This window comes from Hyla sarda, chromosome 11, assembly GCF_029499605.1.
Source record: "Hyla sarda isolate aHylSar1 chromosome 11, aHylSar1.hap1, whole genome shotgun sequence".
NCBI classification, from domain to species: domain Eukaryota; kingdom Metazoa; phylum Chordata; class Amphibia; order Anura; family Hylidae; genus Hyla; species Hyla sarda.
The window spans coordinates 33,004,203-33,028,244 of record NC_079199.1 but is presented as its reverse complement, the minus strand read 5'-3'; the positions used below and the strand labels follow the sequence as shown (position 1 = coordinate 33,028,244).

General features: G+C 45.8%; 1 protein-coding gene across 2 annotated transcripts in view; it reads right to left on the bottom strand.

The window, feature by feature from the left end:
* Nucleotides 1-11,782, bottom strand: part of EIF2AK4 (eukaryotic translation initiation factor 2 alpha kinase 4) — a 92,908-nt gene extending 81,126 nt beyond the window's left edge. For both annotated transcript variants that reach the window (XM_056546558.1, XM_056546559.1), the window contains exons 1-3: nucleotides 11,434-11,782; nucleotides 5,125-5,228; nucleotides 2,509-2,611 (exon numbers count right to left, since the gene is read on the bottom strand). In XM_056546558.1, the coding sequence (XP_056402533.1) occupies nucleotides 2,509-2,611; nucleotides 5,125-5,228; nucleotides 11,434-11,640 (414 nt within the window). In that variant the 5' untranslated portion in view covers nucleotides 11,641-11,782. The remainder of the gene's footprint in view (nucleotides 1-2,508; nucleotides 2,612-5,124; nucleotides 5,229-11,433) is intronic.
* Nucleotides 11,783-24,042: the final 12,260 nt, after the last annotated feature.

Sequence of the window (24,042 nt, the reverse complement as noted above, 5' to 3'; positions counted from 1 at the left end):
ACCTTTATTAACACTTTTTTTTTGCAGTATTATAGGTCCCATAGGGACCTATAACACTGCACACACTGATCTCTTATGCTGATCACTGGCATGTATTAACACACCTGTGATCAGCGTTATCGGCGCTTGACTGCTCCTGCCTGGATCTCAGGCACGGAGCAGTCATTCATCGATCGGACACCGAGGAGGCAGGTAAGAGCCCTCCCGGTGTCCGATCAGCTGTTCGGGACGCCGCGATTTCACCGCGGCGGTCCCGAACAGCCCGACTGAGCAGCCGGGATACTTTCAGTTTCACTTTAGAAGCGGCGGTTAATCACCGCGATCGGCAATGTGTGGTATTAGCCGCGGGTCCCGGCCGTTGATTAGCGCCGGGACCCAAGCGATATGATGCGGGATCGCGGCGCGATCCCGCTTCATATCGCGGGAGCCAGCGCAGGACGTAAATATACGTCCTGCGTCGTTAAGGGGTTAAGCGGAATCCGCTAGCAGAAATCAATTGAAGTCAATGGTAAAAAAAAATTCCGCCTGACATCGTATTCGTGCGGAATTCGCAGGCAATTTGCGCGCAATTTGTGCGGAATTCATGCGCAATTTGCGCAGAAATGGCTGAGAAACCCTTCACTTCTTTCTTCCCTATGTCCCTGCGCAATTCCGCACAAACTGGACGCGAATTTGCCGCAAGAAAAAAAACATTTCCGCCAGTAAATTTTTCAGCGTGAATTACTCTCCATTTACTACGTGTGAACGCACCCTAACCCAGTGGTCTCCAAACTGTGGCCCTCCAGATGTTACAAAACTACAATTCCCAGCATGCCAGGACAGCTGTTTGCTGTCCGGGCATGCTGGGAGTTGTAGTTTTGCCACATCTGGAGGGCCACAGTTTGAAGACCGCTGCATGGAAGACCCTTCCATGTTAAAAGTTCAAATCACCCCCTTTTCCTATATGAAAACATGTAAACATAATAAAAATAAACATATTTGGTATCGCTTCGTGCGTAATTGTACAACCTATTAAAATATAACATTATGTATCCCGTACGGTAAATGTAAAAAAATATTAAACCACAGAATTGCAATTTTTATAATATCCAAGAAAAAAGTTTAAAAGTGATTAATAAGTCAGATCAATACCAAAATGGTGCCGATAAAAAAAAAAAAAAAAAAAATGATGGCGCAAAAAATGAGCCCTCATACAGCCTGGTATGCGGAAAAAAAATAAAGCTACAGGGGTTAAAAAAATTTGAAAAAGTTCAGAATTAGTAAAACATGACGTAAACGATACAAATCTGGTATCGCTGTAATCAGGCGCCTAAAGTATAAAACTAACACGTTATCTGACCACAAGGTAAATGGCGCAGAAAAGAAAACCACCAAATCAGCTAAATTATCTTTTACTATTTCAATTTCACTTCCCTTGAGATATATATAGATATTTTTTTTTTTTTTTTTTTTTTTTTTTGTTTCGGAGAATATGTTATTGAAAAATTAAAAGGTATCATTATAGTAGGTAATTATTGCTATTATAGGGCGAGGAGGAAAAAATTAAAGCGTAAAAGCGAAAATTGGCCGGACAAGTGGATCGTCATGAGGGACAAGTAGATTTTGCTCCATTTTAGTCCCGTGGACAAGTAGTTTTTTATAAAATTTCCACACCGCTGTAATAAATACCGTATTTAATCGGCGTATAACATGCACTTTTAAAACTTAAATTTAAGTTTTTAACCGCAGCCCCCAAGACCCCGTTGGCTGTCCGGGCATGCTGGGAGTTGTAGTTTTGCAACATCTGGAGGTCCGCAGGTTGAAGACCACTGGGGGGGGGGGGTGATGCGACGGTAAATGATGAGGGGGAGGAAATGATGGGGGACATGATGAGACAGGGTGGGGGGATGATGAGACAGGGGGAAATTATGGTGGGGGAGGCACTAAATGCTTAATGTCTGTATGGCTAGTGGTGGTCTATGACAGGGGGAAATGATGAGACATGGGGGGGGATGATGAGACATGGGGGGTGGCGGTGAGAGGGGTTAAATGTGGCACAGGGACTGATAAAAGGGAAGCAATGATGTGGCACTGGAGGGGACGGGACCAAACTGAGGTGCAGAAGAAAACGAAGTTGGGGGGATGATGTGGCATTTAGTCCAAGTCATTTATTTTACATTTTATTTTTTTTACATAAATTTCCCTGTTAAAATGGGGGTGTGTGTTATACGCCGATAAATACGGTAATACTTTTTCCTATCCACATTGTATTATATTTTTATATATCCGACTGCTAACATTATTATTTCAATATTGCTGTATGCTCCCATAAGTGAGCTTATGAAAGACCAGATTTGAGGAAAGTGTCCCCCTTTATTTGTATATTTTGCTCTACAGGTTGCATTGGGTACGCAACTTTTCACACTAGTACCCATCTGGCACTCTAATATATGTCACCTTTTTATTGTGGTCGAGCTCCCTACCCTCCATATTGTTCTCATATACCCAATTTAGCCCCTTCTGACCTACCTCTCCACATAGTGTTTTGGCGAGTTCTTCTAAACTGCAAGTTAAGGAATTCACATTTTCATTTGATAAACCCTTCACGTTCTTCAGCTTTATTTCAGGTGGGCTGTAATATGAAAACAGATTAGTCACAACTATTGAGTGTCAATACTTTCCTTCAGAACATAAGAAAGCAGATTGTACCTTTGCCAGGACCCTGAGAACAGAATGATAAAGGTTATAACTCCTATAAATGATAATAGAGAGCCAGCTAGGCAGAGATTCCATACAAAGACACCACACCTATCAATTTTAAATGTGGCCGGCACGCGTTGCAAAAAGAGATCAATGTGAATTAAAGGGGTTATCCAGGAAAAAAACCTTTTTTTATATATGTATCAACTGGCTCCAGAAAGTTAAACAGATTTGTAAATCACTTCTATTAAAAAATCTTAATCCTTTCAGTACTTCTGAGCTTCTGAAGTGGAGTTGTTCTTTTCTGTCTAAGTGCGCTCTGATGACACGTGTCTCGGGAACCGCCCAGTTTAGAAGCAAATCCCCATAGCAAACCTCTTCTACTCTGTGCAGTTCCCGAGACAAGCAGAGATGTCAGCAGAGAGCACTGTTTCCAGACAGAAAACAACAACTCAACTTCAGCAGTTGATAATTATTGAAAGGATTAAAAAAAAATTAATAGAAGTAATTTACAAATCTGTTTAACTTTCTGGAGCCAGTTGATATATATAAAAAAAAATAATGTTTTTTCCTGGAATGCCCCTTTAAGAAAAGCCCAGCACTCACCAGTTTTGCAGAAAAGGTTAATATTTTTTCACATGAGGGGTATTTATCATTGTAGGTGTAAGTGAAGCATTTTTCTACACCTTTTTTTTTTGTGTGCTGGTAATGTGTAGGAGCACCAAATGTATTAAATGGTTGCAGAGCATTTCATAACTTTTGTGCAGGTAAAAATTTTGCGCTTTTTTCACGCTTTTTCTAGACACAGAAAACTGTCTAAAGACAATGATAAATGTCGGCCATAGTGTCAGGTAACAGGACGCATTTCGGTGGGACAGCAGAGGAAGTCATCTGGCCGAAACACGTCCTGTTACCTGACACTTCTGCAAAACAGGCCAGTGCTGAGCCTTTCTGAATTCATACCAATTTTAAAGGGGTATTCCGGGCAAAAATATTTTATCCCCTATCTAAAGGATAGGGGATAAGATATCTGATTACGGGGGGCCCGCTGCTGAGACCCCCGCAATCTCCCTGTAGCACCTGCATTCTATGCAGGTGCTGAATCTCCAGTTTCTGAAACCTCCAGGTTTATGGGGCTGGGGATGTGACGTCACGCCCCCTCCATTCATGTCTATAGCCCGGAGGTTTCCGAAAGTAGAGACGCAGTCCCCGCATAGAATGCAGGTGCTGCAGGGAGATCGCGGGGGGTCTCAGCGGCGGGTCCCCCGCGATCAGACATCCCCTCCAAAGGATAGGGGATAAAAGGTTTTTGCCCGGAATACCCCTTTAAATGGCATACTCTATGCAGGTGTCTGAATTCTCATTATAGGCTACTTTACCACTGTATTTGCAGTGTCTACTTGCTGTATACAAAAATAAAGCTCCAGGTCCATAAGTCCAGTGTGTCATTGAGGTCATAAGTGTCATTTGGCCTCCTATGGTCCAGCATATAATGGTATAATATAGTTATTACATTTTTCTGGAAACCTTTGATGTATGCTTCCACAGTGGCATCTGTCAGAGGTATAGGTAGGGCATTTGTCAGTGAATCCTCCTGACACTTACTTCCAATGAACACTGCAAAAGCGTGTACAAATACTCTGAAACATTTTCCATTATTATATAAAACATTTTTAACATGGTGCAGGGACATGTTAAAAGTTTTTATTTGTTGGGTTCTGATCGTTTACACCCAGGGCTCAAGTTCTGCAGGAACGCGTGGGAACTGAGTTCCTGCACATTTTTCAGGAACACCGTTCCCATTAGCAGGAGTCCTACAGCACCAGCTCTTAAGTGGCTTAAGATTTGGCACCTACACATTACCATAGGGCTTGATCCCAAGAGCCAGGTTACCATTAAGAATTTTGTGGTGGTGCGGAGGTATAAGTTAGTCTTTTCTAATAGGAAGTGTCCATGTATTATAAAAGATATTTAAAAAAAAAAAAATTCTTCTCTCCACTTCCGTTCCTACCGGGATCCCCCATTTTGCCAGTGGTCAGCAACGAACGCCAGGTGAATGCCGCAGCGTCCCAGGCGGTCATGCCCTATACTGCCAAGCTCACCAATTGGCTGTGGCAGTCCGGTTACATCCACTACTCAGGTGACACTGAAGCGCAAACCACAGACCTCTACTCTGCTGCTGATCATTGGACACATTTTTAAAGCTAAGAGGACTAACACACGATGAGAAATAGGGACAGCATTAACTGACACACAGGAGAGATGAGGGGACAATAATCACTGTGACACACAGGGAGAAATGAAGGGATGCTAATGACATCTGGCATGCTGACTCCTAACTGTTTTTGTTGGCTCCTAGATTCAAAACAAAATTTGTCAAGCCCTGCATTACCAGCACTTTTTCTATTTCAAAATGTACTAGAAAGCTCATATAGAAATACTCACACATCAGGGTACATCTGTGGACATTTCACCCAAAGGTCCAGTTGGACGTGAAACTCGTTACCTTGAGGGCGCAATGAGATGGTAACTTCTGGGGGCTGCTTCACCTGCACAAAGCAATAAAAATATTTTTTTTTAGCAACAATCCACCAAATATCAGCTTACAACTTGTCAACTATACGAAACAGCGACAACAAGAACACAGAACTGCAGAAGGAAGGTGCCAAAAGGATAAGAACACACAGGCAAAAAAGCCATAACAAAAAAAATACACCACAATTTCCACCTCTCATTGGCTTTAATGGGGGATATAATAAAAAATATATAAAAATAAAAAATAAAAAGCAAGCAGTCACTGAGCATTTGGAAAAAAATAAAACAAATAAAAGCACCTGTAAACCACAACAAAATACATGACCATGTTAATCACAGTAATTCGGCACAGAAATTCCACTGCAGCAGAGTGCCGTTGGAATCAACAGGATTCAGTTGCGCTGTACTCATGGCGGAATTTATGTGCCAGATGTTTCCGGCACAAAAATTCCAAATTCTGTGTCTGCAAGACTCCGCACAGAATGCACAGCTTTCTACGAGACGGTGCATTCCTGAGCAGACCTAGCGCCGGCAGTTTGCACAATGGACCTAATTTACTATTGCAAACCCGACATGTCTTGTCTTGGGTTCTGCGCCAGAATTTGCGCCAGAATTGAAAAAAAAAACCAACTAACTCTCCATTTTGCTAAGAAAACCCAAAAAAGGGGCGTGTCAGTCGGGGAAAGGGATCGACATATTTACTAGGTATCGACCGATATTGATACTCTGGGCCGATAGCCGATAACTTATACCGATATTCCGGTATAAGTTATCGGCTATTTAGCCGGTCGCTTTAAATCAATAAACTGCAGTGGCTTTTGCGGTGCCAGAGACCGCCGCCGCCACCCGCTTCTCTCCCCCTGCCTGTCCTGGGGTCCTCCTGAGTCCTACCCCTGGGGGAGGCAATGGTCAGGGTGGTGCGGTGGTGTGGTGCGGTGCGGGGGGGGGGATGTGCGGTTGGCGGAGCATTATCTGATTATCAGCAAGGTAATTGCCTATACTGATAACATCCAAAATCATGAATATTGGCTGATAAGATCGGTCAAACCGATAATCGGTCGATCCCTAATATTTACTAAGGTTTTCACAGAAAATGTGGTGGCTTTAAGCTGAGGAAAACTCCACAGATCAGAGCATGTGTAAAAAAAAAATAAAAAAAAATGTAGGGAAAGTGGAAAATGTAGGGAAACCTTAGTAAATACCGTGGAAAATAAATTGTAGGGAATTAAAAATCACAATGAAACCTACACAACACTCTTAGTAAATAAGGGCCAATATCTACACGGAGATTCTCTGTGCAGACATTTGTATTGTGAACATAGCCTAAGTAAGAACATATGGCAAAGTGCACACATGGCAGGTAAGCCTCAGTCCACATTTTTGCAGAGTGGACCCCATTATAAGTCAATAAGGGACCGGACCACCACATACAGCTGAAGTCACACTGAGCACTGTTATCAGCAGCCACAATACAAATGTGAAGAATAAAGTACAGTGATCCCTCAACATACAATAGTTTCAACATACAATGGTCTTTTCTGGACCATTGTAACTTGAAACCAGACTCAACATACAATGCTTTGAAATCTGCGAAACGTGGTGGAAGAACCAATCAGAATGGATATTTCACTGGTAAAATCCCTGTGCATGCACTGACTGGTGTCTGGTAGCGCCCCCTACAGTACAGGGAGGTATTACATGTTCTGTAGTCTTTACCTGTGCCAGGGTTAACTTCTCCTTTGGACACCAGGTGAGGGCGGCTCCATTTTCCTTTTTTATCTTTTATTTTTTTAGGACATTGCGTGTTCTGTACAGGACCCTGAAGAAGCTTCTGTCCTCTACATAGACCAGTGTTTCCCAAAGAGGTTGTCTCCAGCTGTTGCGAAACTACAACTCCCAGCATGCCCAGACAGCCTTTGGCTGTCCGGGCATGCTGGGAGTTTTAGTTTTGCAACAGCTGGAGGCACCCTTGTTGGGAAAGACTAAAATAGACAATGATTACAGCTCCCAGCAGATCTTTCTTACTTTTATATGTAAGGATTTGCTTTATCTATATTAGTTATCTACTTATTTTTCTTCAATCCTCACTTTTTCCTATTTTTGGATGACATTTTGGGGCTTCAGAACCAATTACCAGGTTTCCATAGAGTTCTGGTCTCAACATATGATGGTTTCAACATACAATGGTCGTCCTGGAACCTATTAATATTGTAACTTGAGGGACCACTGTACTGTACAATGAATGTGAATGAGGACTGGAGAATCCCCACCACATGCACTGGAAAATATTGAATGTAAGTGTTAGAATCTGCATAGTACCGATTCCATCCAATGCCATTTAAAGGAAATGAGTAGCCAAATTATTATGTAACCTGTGCAGACTATGCAGGAAATTGAAGACCATCTCCTCCGCTGAAGACATCCATGTGACATGTCAAAAGTCTTTACAAATTACACTAACACTTAAAAAGGAGTAGTGTACTGAAAAGAATTCCCAGTCCATTGTAAACAAGTGGAAAAAGACGGATCCAGCTCCCGGAAAAACAAAATCCAGTGAAACTTAAAGGGATACTCCGGTGGAAAACTTTTTTTTTTTTTTTTTATTATTTTATTTTTTTTTTAACACAAAACAGATTTGTAAATTACTTCTATTAAAAAAATCTTAATCCTTCCAGTACTTATTAGCTTCTTAATACTACAGAGGAAATTATTTTCTTTTTGGAACACAGTGCTCTCTGTTGACATCATGACCACAGTACTCTCTGCTGACATCTCTGTCCATTTTAGGAACTGTCCAGAGCAGCATATGTTTGGGATTTTCTCCTACTCTGGTCAGTTCCTAAAATGGACAGAGATGTCAGCAGAGAGCACTGTGCTTGTGATGTCAGCAGAGAGCTCTGTGTTCCAAAAAGAAAAGAATTTCCTCTGTAGTACTCAGCAGCTAATAAGTACTGGAAGGATTAAGATTTTTTTAATAAAAGTAATTTACAAATCTGTTTAACTTTCTGGCACCAGTTAGTTTAAAAAAAATAAAATAAATTCCACCGGATTACACTACAATGTGTGTATGGAATGCCTTTCTGATGGCATGCCCATGGATACCAGTGATGTACCGCAGTGTGGCCCCAGCCACAGGGTACGTTCACATGTACTTGTTTTGCTGCACATTTTCTGCAGCTGATTTTGACTTCAAAGGGTAGCAAAATGTGCATGTGTGAATAGACTCTAAGGGGGAGATTTATCAAAACCTGTGCAGAGGAAGAGTGGTGCAGTTGCCCATAGCAACCAGATTGCTTCTTTCATTTTCCACAGGCCTCTTTAGAGGCCTGTGGAAAATGAAAGAAGCAATCTGATTGGTTGCTATGGGCAACTGCACCACTCTTCCTCTGCACAGGTTTTGATAAATCTTCCCCTAAGGGTCTATTCACACGTACAGCATCCTGTGCATATTTGAAGCTGTGTTAAATCATTTAGTCTGCAGCTTCAAATCCTGCACATTAAATAAGTGCAGGATGCTGTACATGTGAATAGACCCAATGAGGGACATTTCTCAAAACCTGTCCAGAGGAAAAGTTGCTAAGTTGCCCATAGCAACCAATCAGATCGCTTCTTTCATTTTTTCTGAGGCCTTTTCAAAAATGAAAGAAGCAATGTGATTGGTTGCTATGGGCAACTCAGCAACTTTTCTTCTGGACAGGTTTTAATGTATCTTCCACTTATGGGGTATTCCCACGTAGATTTGATGCGCAGGATTTTATGCTGCAGATTTTCATGTAACCTAAATCAGAGGCTGAAACTGACTGAAAACAGCTTCAAATCCTGTGCATCAAATCTGCATCAAATACTGCACGTGTGAATAGACCCTAAGGGTAGGGTCAAACATAGGGCATCCACAAAGAATTTCACGCTGCGGATGCGACGACAGCAGTCACAAAAGCGAGTTCCCTGCTACGGAAGGGTAGTTCTGTGTGTCCACTCATGGTGGTGGATTTCCCACCGTAAACAAACACAGAGCCTGTCTGTAACAGATGCCCAGCAGGAAATCTGACGCTACGAGCAGACACACAGAACTACCCGGCAGTAGTAGGGAACTCGCTCTTGTGAAATACGCTGTGGATGCACTACGTGTGACTACGTGTATTCACACACACACAACAGAGCCACAGATGCCGATATGCACCTGTGGATTTTACAACTTCAAATCTGCAGAGGATGGGGGACATGTATCAAAGAGTTTACCCCTGATTTGTGTGTATTTTTTTTGCGCAAAATTTTGCGCAAGCTTTTTTTGCGCATGTTTTGGTAGAGCATGTCCTCCAGATGTGGCTGTATCGGGGTACCTTGGAGTGACATCTATAGTACCCATGGATTTATTAAGTGCATACTTTTCCTTTCCACCAAAAATTTTGCCGCAAGAGCTGTTTTTTTGGCGCAAATATAAGCCATCTTGGACTTAACGTAGCAAGATGCTCTAAATCATCGATTCTATTTTCCAAAGAGTGGATTGAGGAGATTACTATATTTACCCGCAATTTATGAAGCTCATTGCGCTTGATTGATAAATTTAGCGCTTCTGTGCATAATTTAGAATTCGGGAAAAGGGGTAAACTGCTTCTACCATACACAAATAATGATACATGTCCCCCGATGTGTGTAAACATACCGTAATGGTTGGTTCACATGCCATTATGCTTTGATGCAGCAAATGTTGCTATCTACTGAAGTAAATGGAAAGGGACAAGTGTACTAAACCTAAAACAGAACCCTGGAACATAAACAAATGTAAACAATCCAGCGATAGGCGCTCCGTTTGCCGAATTCATTATAATGAGGTGACTTTAGCGGAGAAAAAAAATTCCTGCGTGTCAGGTTTTTAATTCTCTGTAAAAATTCTGCATAATACCAGCTATCTAACGGAATCCTAAACAGAGGGGGACCTGTCGGGAGGCCATTGTGATGTCCTTCATCCAGCCCCATTTTTAGTGTCTAAACAAAACGCAGTGTGACCCTAGCCTTTTTTTTAAACAGTTAAATATATAGGTATAGGCTTAAAGGAGTAGTCCAGTGGTGAGCAACTTATCCCCTATCCTAAGGATAGGGGATAAGTTGCAGATCGCGGGGGGTCCGACCGTTGGGGCCCCCCCGAGATCTCCTGTATGGAGCCTCGACAGCCGGCGGGAAGGGTGCGTGTCGACCTCCGCACGAGGCGGCGGCCGACACACCCCCTCAATACAACTCTATGGCAGAGCCGAAGCGCTGCCTTCGGCAATCTCCGGCTCTGCCATAGAGATGTATTGAGGGGGCGTGTCGGCCGCCGCTTCGTGCGGGGGTCGACACCCGCTATCTCGGCGGAGAGCCGGGGCTCCGTACAGAGAGATCGCAGGGGGCCCCAGCGGTCGGACCTCCCGCGATCTCAAACTTATCCCCTATCCTTAGGATAGGGGATACGTTTTTCACCACTGGACTACCCCTTTAATGTATAACAATGTAGTTATATGCATTAAGTTGTATAAGTTTGTCTACTTTTTTTCGTACACACATATACCCATAAACATGCCCTAAATGGGACTTTCCGATTGTACATGTAGGAAATATTATAAAATAAAAGCAACCATGTCAAATCCAGCGCTAATGTTCTGTCAGTGTTTTTTTCCAAGAAGTGTGTCTCCAGCTTCGGCTGTCTGCGCATACCGGGTGATGTAGTTTTACAACAGCTGGGGGGCAGCAGTAAGGAGACCACCTGACATACAACCTCAATGGGACACACACGTCTCTGCAACATTTAACCCAATATAAGGGGAGATTTATCAAAACCTGTCCAGAGGAAAAGTTGCCCAGTTGCCCATAGCAACCAATCAGATCGCTTCTTTCATTTTGCAGAGGCCTTGTTAAAAATGAAAGAAGGAAGCTGATTGTTTACTATGGACAAATTGTCCTCTGAACAGGTTTTGATAAATCTCCCCATAGAGACTATAAACACCAGAGTTTAGGGAAAGTTAAGCAGTTGCCCATAGCAACCAATCAGGTTGCTGCTTTCACTTTCTAACCTACTCTAGAAAAAAGAAAGCTGCAATATGATTGGCTGCTACTGCTGCACTTCTGCCCGGCTGTAGGGGCATGTTGGGAGTTGTAGTTTTGTTACAGCTGGAGAGCCCCAAGTATATACAGCCATACTTTGGGGGTAAATAGTTGTGCAGCCCCCTGGTGTCAGGTCTTTACCTTCCATGCACAAGTTTTGCGCAGATCAGTGAAGTCTTCCTCCCCATAGATGGCCTCCAGGACCTGCAGCTCGTTCTCCTGCCGCTGCCAGTGCGTTTCCGCGGGGTCTGCCTGCAGGGGGCACCGCTGATCTCCAGGACCGGGCGGGCTCCCCATAGAGGCGAGGTCAGCGGGAAGTTGGGCATTTCCCCGGCCGCCTGCTGCCATGCTACACCGGACACATCGCACTCCTCATCCCACCGACAGCTCAGCAGTGCCCGACCCACTACAATCCGCCCACAAGTTCAAAGACAAGATTCCGCCATGTTTGTTGTGGGCAGTGTGATGACGAAGCGGGTGACGTGTGTCGCTGGGCGCAGGAGCAAAGCCGCTACCGCCATGTTTGCAACTGGAATCTTTTTTAAAGGGGACGTGCATTTCATTTTCATGTGAGGACTGCCAAAAGATTCATAAATCCATAACTAGCACACATACACGTTTTTGTACCTTGTAGGTGGCCGCTTTACACAAGTGAAATAGGGACACGTGTTAGGCTGTTAAAGGGGTACTCCAGAAGAAAAAAAAATTACATTTAAATCAACTGGTGCCAGAAAGTTATGTTATATAAATGTTTTAATTCTATTTAATCTATTTAATATCAATCCTTCCAGTATTTATCAGCTGCTATATGCTACACAGGAAGTTTTTTCCAGTCTGACCACAGTGCTCTCTGCTGCGACCTCTGTCCGTGTCAGCACAGAAGTGGCAGGTTTTAACAATGATGGAGCCGTGGAAGGCACCAAGGACCAGGTAAAGCCCTCCACAACCCATCAGCACCCTGCAATTACATTGTAGGAGTACCGATAGGTCCCCTAGACACCAGGGATTACCAACATCCAATGTATAAATGCCATGAACTGTATAGATTGCGGCATTTAACCCCTTAAGCTGCGCCTTATATGTACGATGCGGCAGGTCTATGTGTTTCAAAAGGTTTTTGTTAAAGTTTTCAAAGCATACAGACAGCACTTGACATTCAAAGTAATAAAGAGGTACAGTGTAAAAATACTGTAGTACAATAATAGTACAATAACAAAAAGAAGGCACAACAAAAGTGAACTTTGCTTAACCAAAGCACAGCCATCCTGTTATGGAGTCGGCATGCTCAAGGCATTGAGCATTGGGGTGCTTGGATGGGGTGCTACAGTTGAACAAAAGGGGGACGAATGGGCCAAACGTCTAAATAAAAACTAAACAAGGGGGATGCTAGATATACATAAAGACATATAAGAAGAAGGTGGGTAGGACAAACAAATCATAGGTACTTTACGCAATACCATATATGAAAGACTAGGTAACCTGCACATTATATCAGGTATACTACATGTTTTAAGAGGGGAGAGGGGCTCGTGTATGTGCAGCAGTCATTATAAGGGTCAATTCGTTGTGCCTATCCTCCAAGTCTCCCATATAGCATAAAACTGGCTAGTTTGGCCCCGTCCAATGGCCCAGATCTCTTCCAGGTTGTGTATATGCTGTGCCACTGATAAACCTGTCCAGAGGAAAAGTTGTCCAGTTACCCATAGCAACCAACATCAGCTCGCTTCTTACATATTTAACAAGGCCTCTACAAAATGAAAGAAGCGATCTGATTGGTTGCTATGGGCAACTGGGCAACTTCTCCTCTGAACTCGTTTTGATAAATCTCCAATATGTATGAGTTTGCCTGTAAAATACATTTAGATTGCTCCAGCTCAGTGTTCACCGGTTTGGCAGGCGAGTTGAAACCTGGGGGTGTTTCTTCTAGAGCAGTGGAACTTTGCCCAAAGTGCATGATATGGTGCAAATACTCAAGAAAAAACTCAATTTTGTGACCACAGAAACATTTTTACATTTGCAAAACTTTTTACCCAAAGTTCATGCTTTTTATATAGCTGTAATACAGCCATAACCACCTCTATATGGTGCAGATACACAAGAAAAAAGTTAATAAAATTCCCATAGAAAGTTAATAATATTGCATATAAATAATAATTTAGTACTTTGTACTGCTTGGCGGTTTGCATAAAAAGTAGATTTTTAGACTTACTGTAAAATCTCTTTCTCGGAGTTTCTATTGGGGGACACAGGACCACGGGTATATGCTGCTTGCCGCTAGGAGGATGACACTAGGCAAAAAACAAAAGAAGGTTGGCTCCTCCCGGCAGTATATACCTGCCTCCCGGCTCTGAGCAACTCAGTTTTAGCTTAGTGTCAGCAGGAGGCAGTTCTCCAGAACTGGTCTTCTTTCCTATGTTTTTTTCCCAGTCTAAGTCTATAGTTAGATTTTCTCTTTTTTTTCTTCTAGCATGGGGCATTGCGCTGCCCGATCCCCCACTCGGGAGCTAGGGGCATTGTGCATTGCTGAAGGAGAACCGACCAAGAAAGGAACAGTCCGAACAAAAACCCAGACAAAAGAAGGGAACGGACAACAAATAAACACCCCCGCACCACAGTGGCGGAAACTGGCTGGACACAAACATTCCAATAGGCGGGTGCTGTGTCCCCCAATAGAAGCTCAGAGAAAGAGATTTTATGGTAAGTCTAAAAATCTACTTTTCTCGAGCACTTCATTGGGGGGGGGGGGGGGGGGACAGGACCATGGGACGTCCTAAAGCAGTCTCTGGGGAGGGAAAACCAACATCCCAGCCAGAAGACCAACATCCCAGCCAGAAAATCCCAGACCTTGCAGCCCAGGCCTGCATCAGAGGACGCAAAGGTGTGAACATGGTAAAAGTTGGCAAAAATATGCAGAGACGACACCTTGCAAACTTGCAGAGCTGAAGCCTCGTGGCTGACAGCCCAGGAGGCCCCCACCGAAAGGGGGGCACTTGACCCTTGCAACTATACGCCTCCGAAATGGCGGAGCGTATCCACCGGGAGATAGTGGCCTTGGAAGCCAGGAGCCCCTTGCACCGCCCATCGGGAAGCACAGAGCGTCACACTGCCGGAAGGAGGAAGTGACCGACAAATAGGTCCGAACCAAGTCCAGCTTGTGAAGCTGGCACTCCCGCGGATGAGAAGGGGACAGGCAGAAAGAAGACAACACGATCTCCTCGTTCAAGCAAAAGGACCTTGAGTTGAAAATATTGAAAAGGGTACCGGCCGAAGAACCACCTTGTCTTGGTGAAGAACCAGAGAAGGGGAACGGCAAGAGAGGGCAGCCAATTCCGACACACCTCGAATGGACGTGACTGCGACAAGGAAGGCCACCTTCCAGGAAAGGAAGCGAAGGGAAACCTGTCAAATAGGCTCACACAAAGTGCCTTTCCGGTCCCAAGGTGCAGTGGGGGACCGGAACGGAGGGACCTCATGAGCCTCGCCCTGCAAAAAAGTGTGCACATGAAGGTCGGACGCAAGAGGGCGTTGGAAGAGGACAGAAAGTGCTGAAACCTGACCCTTAATGGAACTGAGGGCAAGGCGCGTTTCCAGTCCCGATTGCAAAAAGGACAAGAGATTCGGCAAAGTAAAAGAAGTAGGAGAGAGCGAACAAGCCTCACACCAGCGGAAATAGGCCCGCCAGGTACGGTGGTAAATCCTGGAGGTCAAGGGCTTCCTGGCACAGAGCATGGTCCGGATCACACGGGTAGAGAATCCCCGAGCCCTCAAACGCAGCAGAAGTAAATTGGGGAGGCAGAGGGGTCCTTGGGAGAGGTCAGGACGATCCTGAAGACAGAACAGGATGATGCCACGAGACTGACAACATCCGCGTACCACTAGCGACAAGGCCAATATGGGGCCACCAGAATCGGAAAGAGGTAGGGGAGAGCGAAGGGTTCCAAGGGACCACGAGAGCGTCTACCGCCAATGTCAGGGGATCCCGTGACCTTAAGATGAAGCGAGGGACTTTCCTGTTCCAGCGTGACGCGAAGAGATCCATGTCTGGCGTTCCTCAGCGTTGACAGATTTGAGCGAAGACCTCCGTGTGAAGGGACAACTCACCTGATATGGCTGGAACGTGAAGTTCTGCCCAGGAGAGGATCCTCGACACCTCCTTCATGGCCGCCGAGCTGCGGGTGCCGCCCTGGCGATTGATGTATGCCATAGCGGTGGTGTTTTCCGTCTGCACCCGTACCGGAAGGCCCCAAAGCAGGCGACTCCATTGAAGAAGGCACAGGAAGATTGCATGGAGCTCCAGGACATTGATGGGGAGACCAGACTCCGACGGGGTCCAACGGCCCTGGACCATTTTGTCCCGAAAGACACCTCCCCAGCCGAGGAGACTCGCATCCGTGGTCAGGACATGCCAATGGAGAGGCAGGAAGGAGCCACCCTCCCAGAGGAGACCGAAGCCACCAAAAGAGTGAGCGGTGAACTCGGAGCGGAAGCCGGATCCCGTGGTGAGAGAGGATGGCCCACTGGAGAGGACAGTACCGAAATTGGGCAAAGGGGACTGCCTCCATGGAAGCTACCATCTTGCCCAGAACAGACATGCAGGCATGGACAGGAATCATACCCGACCGCCAAAGCAAGTGAATCCCCGATAACAGCTCCGGGAGCTTGTCCTCCGAAAGAGTGAGGCAAGCCGCTGCCGTGTCGAAGTGGATCCCGAGAACGGTCAGAGATTGGGACGGAGACAGGTTGGATTTCGCAGAGAGGGTCTGCAGAGTGATGTTGGGGCTGACCCGATTCTGCTACAGGGCGCCTTGATGAGTAGGTCGTCCGGATAGTGGAAAGCCGATACACCCCGAGAGTGGAGGAGAGCCACCACTGCCGTCAGCGTCTTGGTGAAGACTCGGAGCGCAGTCGCCAGTCCGAAGGGCAGGGCGACAAACTGAAAATGACCCACAGGAACAGCGAACCTGAGAAACCGCTGGTGGTCCTGAAAGATAGGGATGTGCAAGTAGGTGTCCCGTATGTCCACAGAAGAGAGGAACTTCCCAGGATTCATGGAGGCGACGACTGACCGCAGGGACTTCATTCGGAAATACCGGAGCCGCACATGACGGTTCAGAAGCTTTAAATCGAGAATGGGTCGGACAGTGCCGCCCTTCTTTGGAACTATGAGGAGATTGGATTAGAACCCCGAAAACCATTCCCGAGGAGGGACCGGCACGATCACTCCCTGGGAAAGGAGGGTGCGAAGGGCCATCTGAAAAGCTGCAGCAAGAGCAGGAGATCGAGGGGGGAATAGAAGAGAATTCTATTCGATAGCCCTGGGACACGACCTTTCGAACCCAAGCATCCTGAACTTGCGCCAGCCAAACATCCCAAAAGAGGGAAAGGCGACCACCCACCCGAGGAAAAGACCCAGATGGGGGCGCACCCTCAGGCAGTGGGAGGCTTGCAAGTCCCGGATTTGGAAGAGGGGCGGATGGAAATGGGCCCCGACTTCCGGGAGGAGGGAGTCTTGAAAGATGGTGCCCTCCTATCCTGTGCAGTCGCCGGTTTGTCCGGGCGGCCCGAGAAACGAAAGGGGCGAAAGGAAGAAGTCTTCCACCACGAGTCTGGACGTTGCGGACGATTTTGGGGTAAGAGGAACTCTTTCCCCCAGTAGCCTCAGAGATGATCTCATCTAGGCGTTTACCAAAGAGATGAAACCCCAGAAAAGGAAGCTTAGTAAGGGAATGCTTAGATGCCGCATCAGCATTCCAAGCCTTAAGCCACATGGAGCGCCGAAGAGCCACTAGATTGCCCGAGGCGAAGGCAGCACAGTGGGCCGACTCCAAGGAGGCTGAGCAGAGGCAGTCCTCTGCATTAGTGCTTTGCTGAGCTAGATCTGCCAAATCGCCAGGGGAGCCACCTGCTAAAATCAACTGGCACAATTGAGTGGCCCAAACCGAAAGAGCTTTGGATACCCAAGTGGAGGCAAAAGCTGGCGACAAAGCCGAGCCTGCCGCTTCAAAGGCAAATTTTGCCAAATTTTCAATGCGCTTATCTGAGGGGTCTTTAAAGGAGGCTGCAGGGTAGTGGATTTAGACAGCCGTGATACAGGATAGTCCACTGTAGGAGGAGAATACCACTTTGTAACCAGGTCCTGAGGAAAGGGAAAGAGAGCCTGGAGTTTATTAGTCCCATGGAAGTGCTTATCTGGATGCTTCCAAGCCGCCTCTAACAGCTCGTCTAATTCAGTGTGTGGGCTGAAAACGGTGGAAGGACACTTTAGGGACCGCGCCTGAAGTTCCTGGGTCCTGTACACCAGACTGTCCACAATATCTGACATACGGGAAGTCTCTTCGGAGTCAAAGGGAGGATCCGGATCCGAGTCCACAAGCTCCCCTGGGGGCCGGGAGCGCACCGTAGGAGTTCTGGAATGGGTCGAGGTGCATTGGGAGCGGGGGCGCGGAGACCGGGAGCGGACACTGGGCGACTGGCTGCGGTGGTGCCTGGAGGAGGTGAGAGACAGCAGAAGCGGCGGTGAGAGGACCCAGCGCGGTCTGACTCAGGGGAGAAAGCAGAGGAAAGGTGACCCAGACGGCCACAGGAGTGCTGCAGGGAATGGGGGGGGGGAGACGAACGTAAGGAGACGAACGTAAGGAGACGAACGTGAGGACTGCCCCAAGGCGGAGACCACCTCCTGGGAGACCCTGGCCAAATCAGAGATTGTCTGAGAGAGAGAGGAGACCCACTCAGGAGCAGGGTCAGACCTCCTGCAGTCCGGCGGAACATCCTGCATGGTAGCCAGGTGAGGACAGGGACGCAAAGGGTGGACAGGTAGGCTCAGAGGAACCACCTGGCATTTTGGTTCTACAGCCTGAGCAAGAATAATAAGTGACCAGCGCAGGAACCGCTTGCCGGGGAGGGGGGGGGGGGTCGGGTCTGGGGTCGGACATGAAAAAAAACGGCACTAGTAAGTCAGACAGCCAGACAGGCAAGGAGCGATCTCACCCAGGTTCCTGTGTCCGGAGAGAAGCAGGTCCTGAAGGTACAGCTGGAGCAGACAGCAGCAGGATGACTGGCAGAGATGCTGAGATGAGTGGCAGGTAGGAACTGTGTATACAGCCAGGTCCACGATGGGCCAGGAGCAGGGAAGGAGGTGCTGTAATCCCATAGGGTGAAGAAGAGGGGGGAGAGGAGAAACACAGCCCCCAGCAGTGTGCGCTCCCACAGGATAGGGTAAGATATTAGAGGCCGGAGCAGGAGAGGAGGAGCCCTTATAAGCCCAGGCATGCGACACTGCACCAAGAAGAGGGCGGAGCCATGACTAGGCCCGAGCCACAGGCCATATTAGCGTCAGTACCCGCGGCCCAGACCGGAACGAAAACGGGGGGTGCAAGTAGCGGGGCTGCTGCGCAGTGTACATATACTGAGCGCCCCAAAATAACCATGGAGGCTGCAGCGGGTGGAGCCACTGGCAGGTCCGAGCCGCGAAGCACAGTGCGCTCTCTGCCCGCAGTCCGGACCTAAGGCAGCTGGCTGCACAAGAAAACTAAAGGAGTAAATATAGAAAAGGTGTATATATAGAAAAGGCTTAGTTTTAGGGAAATATTAAATTTAAAAAAAGTTGTTTCTAATGACAGTTACACTTTAAGCCTCTTGGGCATAGAGTTTACCAGAGCTTCACAGGTTGCCACTGGAGTCCTCTTCTACTCTTCCATGACAACATGACTGAGCTGGTGAACCTTACACTCCTCCACCTTCCATTCGAGGATGCCCCACATATGCTCAATAGGGCTTAGGTCTGGAGACATGCTTGGTCAGTCCATCACCTTTACCTTCAGCTTCTTTAGCAAGGCAGTGGCCATCTTGGAGGTGTTTGGGGTTGTTATCATGTTGGAATACTGCCCCACAGCCCAGTCTCCAAAAAAAAAAAATGGGGATGATGCTCAGCTTCAGTATGTCACAGTATATTTTGGCATTTATGTTCCCTCCATGTAGCTCCCCTTGTTGGGCCCCAGATTTCATGCTAAGTGCAGCTTACAATAGAGAGCAATGGGATATGAATGAATATAATAGCAATGAACTTCATCACAGGAAAGCAGTGCACTCCCAGGAATTAGGAGCCTGTGCCCTGGATTCCTGTGCCAGTTATCTCACTGCTGGGCCCCTGGCAGCAGAAACTCACAGGTAGAAGGTTTTAGTGACAATGCCTTTCCACTAGAGTGTTAAAGGGGTACTCCGAAGGAAAAAATAAATGTTTTAAATCAACTGGGGCCAGAAAGTTAAAAAAGATCTGTAAATTACTTCTGTTAAAAAATCTTAATCCTTCTAGTACTTATCAGCTGCTGTATGCTCCACAGGAAGTTCTTTTCTTTTTAAATTTATTTTCTGTCTGACCACAGTGCTTTCTGCTGACACCTCTGTCCATGTCAGGAACTGTTCAGAGCAGGATAGATTTGCTTAGGGAATTGGCTTCTGCTCTGGACAGTTCCTGACATGGACAGAGGTGACAGCAGTGAACACTGTGGTCAGAGAGAAAATAAATTTAAAAAGAAAAGAACATCTTCTAGAGTATACAGCAGCTGATAAGTACTGGGAGGATTAAGATTTTCTAATAGAAGTCATTTAGAATCTGTTTAACCTTCTGGCACCAGTTGATTAAAAAAATAATGTTTTCCACTGGAGTACCCTTTTAAGCTCCAGGTAGCAACCAAAACCACCCATATTATAATCCGTCAATTCTTTTCACTAATTTATTTTCATTTACTTCTGCCTCTTTCACACTTGACTATTGTAGCAATTAGCACTCATAGTGAACCACTTCAGTGCTATTCATTTAACAAAAAATTTTGGGACTCATTCACACCTCATTCTCATTCTCAACTCTCCGCCTGTCAATCCCTTCTCAGTGGTCTTCAACCTGCGGACCTCCAGATGTTGCAAAACTACAACTCCCAGCTACAACTACATGGTCCCTGCAGCATAGATGGCCCGGACCAGCTCACCCTTCCTTCCCACCGAGGGGAGGTGAGTAGAAAACTAAAGGAGGGTCTGGATGATGACGAAGGCCGCAGTGGTCTTCAACCTGCGGACCTCCAGATGTTTCAAAACTACAACTCCCAGCATGCCCGGACAGCCGAAGGCTGTCCGGGCATCCTGGGAGTTATAGTTTTGTAACATCTGGAGGTCTGCAGGTTGAAGACCACTGATGAAGGGATTGACAGGCGGTGATGATGAGGGGGGGGGATGATGACGAGGGGGTGTTAATGACGGGGGTCTGGATGATGACAGGGAGGGATGATGTATTTCCCACACTAGGCTTATAGTCAAGTCAATAACTTTTCCTGGGTTTTTGGGGTGAAATTAGGGGCCTCGGCTTATATTCGGGTCGGCTTATACTCGAGTATATACGGTAGTTTTTCTTTATAAAAAAGAAAAAATACATTGACGATTTGCTGTTTTCTTTTATAAGGTGGTGGTGGCTCTTTTTCAACCACCAAAGCAGAATGTGTCTCTCATCGTAGGAATAAAACAATATCACATACAAATTTCGTAGTCTTTATCCTTCAAAACTTTATTTGTGATTTGCAATTTTTTATTAAACAATGTGGAAAAAAAAAAAAGACTATTTGATTACGCATCTGAACATGTAAAGCCCTTTGACATCTTTAGCACCACTTTGAGATCAGTAATAGAAATAAGATAACAATAATGCAAAAGTATATATAAGCTGCAGGTCTTATGCTGGAACCCTAAAAATATAGGCACATGTACAGGCTATAGTGCTGTATGTAAGAAGGCATGGATTACCTACACTATAGTGTGTGAATTATCTTCACCATAGTGAGACTATGGAACTCTCTCGAGAAAAAGTGGTCATGGTGAACATGATGGTCAAATGGGGCCTGAATACATTTTCTGGAGAGTAATAACATTACAGGCTATGGATACTAGATTTATAGGGATAGAACCTGGTCCAGGGATTATTCTGAAATTTGGAATCAGGAAGGAATTTTTCTCCCTGGTATGGAGCAATTGGTCTCATAAGGTTTTTTTTGCCTTCCTCTGGATCAACACAGTAGGGAGACAATAGGGATATAGGGGGGCATTTATCATTGTGTTTCAGAGTTTTTTAAAAATAAATTTATTTGTTTATTTTTTTTAAATCATTTATTTGTCGCTATTTAGGCGCAGCGCATCAGGCTATTTTTTGCGCCTTTTCAATTTACACCTTTTAAAAATAAAAACATTTAAAAAAGAGCATACAGGCCAGATGCTAAGGGTTAGTCTTGTGCAGTGGTAATGAATTTATCAACTGCGACTGTCACAAAAAAGTCGCAAAACCCACCATTAAGTTGCAATTCTACACCAGCCCAGACCTAGCATAGCTTTTTGCTTTTTGGTGTATTTGAAGAGTGAAATTTCAGAAAATGTGTATCCTCCACAAAATGTATCAAATACCCTGCGACCATTTAATAAATTTGGCGGAGTGATGCAAAAAAAACACACAAGAAAAAAAGAACTTAAAAATTAACTAAATCACACTCATCTTTGTAAATGCCCCCCCCCCCCACATACCTTGAACTTAAAGGGGTACTCCACCCCTAGACATCTTATCGCGACGGGACCCCCGTGATCAGAAATTTTATCCCCTATCCTTTGGATAGGGGATTAGATGTCTAGGGGTGGAGTACCCCTTTAATGAATTCTGGTCTTTTTTAACCTTATGAACCATGTAATTATTGACAGGCCATGTGTAAAGTAGGACTGGGAACAAAGGGGAGCATTGGATAAATTAAGTAGATCCATATATAATCTATTACTTCTAAACATGACCTGTTAGCTCTTCCGACATTTCTGTTTACTAAATTTGTGTATTTTCCTTCAATTAACATTTCTGGAGCATCTTTTCTTAGGACAGGGTGTTGTGCAGTTCTTTTGTAATTCCTCCTGGAAATGTAAAAAAAAATTGACAACTGGGTGTTACCATTCCTCTTGTTAATGGGGTGTGTCTCTACACACTGTGGCACTGGCCAATCAATGCTGACAATGTCAGACAGTGTCGGGACACAACCTAGTCACTAGAGATGAGCGAACTTACAGTAAATTCGATTCGTCACGAACTTCTCGGCTCGGCAGTTGCTGACTTTTCCTGCATAAATTAGTTCAGCTTTCAGGTGCTCCGGTGGGCTGGAAAAGGTGGATACAGTCCTAGGAGACTCTTTCCTAGGACTGTATCCACCTTTTCCAGCCCACCAGAGCTCCTGAAGGCTGAACTAATTTATGCAGGAAAAGTCATCAACTGCCGAGCCGAGAAGTTCGTGACGAATCGAATTTACTGTAAGTTCGCTCATCTCTACTAGTCACAAAAGAAATGCACTTTACTGATACATTTCCAGGAGGAATAAAGTGAGAAACGGCACAACACAGAGTTCTGAAAAGGTTCTCCGAAGTGATGTAGCTAAAGGTTCAGTCACCCTGGTTCTTTACCACCTTCCCCAAAACCAAAGTCTTATCCTGTTTACACTTTTGTGTACTCTTCGGCACCTTAGGGTTTTATATGGGGTCCACCTCTCTCAGTGGTTTCTTTTCTTTTGGATTTGTCGGTAAAAACAATTGTTAGCAGTTCCATCACATGCATCATTCATTACATGGGTTCTACTAAGCCTTGTACATCAGTCAAGCCGGTTCTTGGAGGTGAGGGCAAGCAGCGAGGCATGCCAGGCTGGGCACTAGGGCATCTCGACTCTGCCTCCTTGACACTTGGCTTGGGAATAAAATGCAATTGTATAAGTTTGGCAACTAGAAGGTACAATTTGATTTTATACCCAGCTATCAGCTATCCAACAGTTTCTGAAGCTCTTAGCAGCAAATACAGGTGACAGATTCCCCTTAAAGGGTTAATATTATTAAAAAAAGAAAAATTTTTTTTTTTTGACATATCTTTTGTTGCCCAGACATATCTAAAGCTTTGATTGGACTGGGTCTTCCTCCTGTGTGCTGCATCACGCTTGACTCCGCAGCCAGCTGCCAGATCCGTCCTTTTTGCTGCATAGAAAAGGCTATATAGTGGAAAGGCTGGATTTGATTGACAGCCAGAGGGGGTGAGGCATGCGCTGACGCAAACTTTCCTGACTTATAACGATTGATCGCAGCAGGTCTCAGAAGTGAGACCCAGTGTGATCAAAACTTTTGACATGTCTGGGCAACATTTTTCAAATGACAGTACAGTGGTCCCTCAACATACGATGGTAATCCGTTCCAAATGGACCATCGTTTGTTGAAACCATCGTATGTTGAGGGATCCGTGCAATGTAAAGTATAGAACAGTGGTCTACAACCTGCGGACCTCCAGGTGTTGCAAAACTACAACACCCAGCATGCCCGGACAGCCGTTGGCTGTCCGAGCATGCTGGGAGTTGTAGTTTTGCAACATCTGGAGGTCCCCAGGTTGAAGACCACTGGTATTGGAGGTTATACTCACGTGTCCCCTCCATTCCGGACCGTCACCGCTGCCCTGGATGTCGCCTTCCATCGCTGTCGCCGCATCCGGCAAGGCCTCTGCTTCCCCGGCATCCTCGCTCTCCGTCGCCACCATCACGTCGTTACGCACGCCGCTCCTATTGGATGACGGGACGGCGTGCGCAGCGACGTGATGATGACGATGGAGAGCGCCGACGATGCAGGGGATGCCGAAGAGGACGTGTCGGAGCCCCGAGGACAGGTAAGTGATCGTCAGCTGACAACACAGGGCACCAGCTGAAGCAGTCT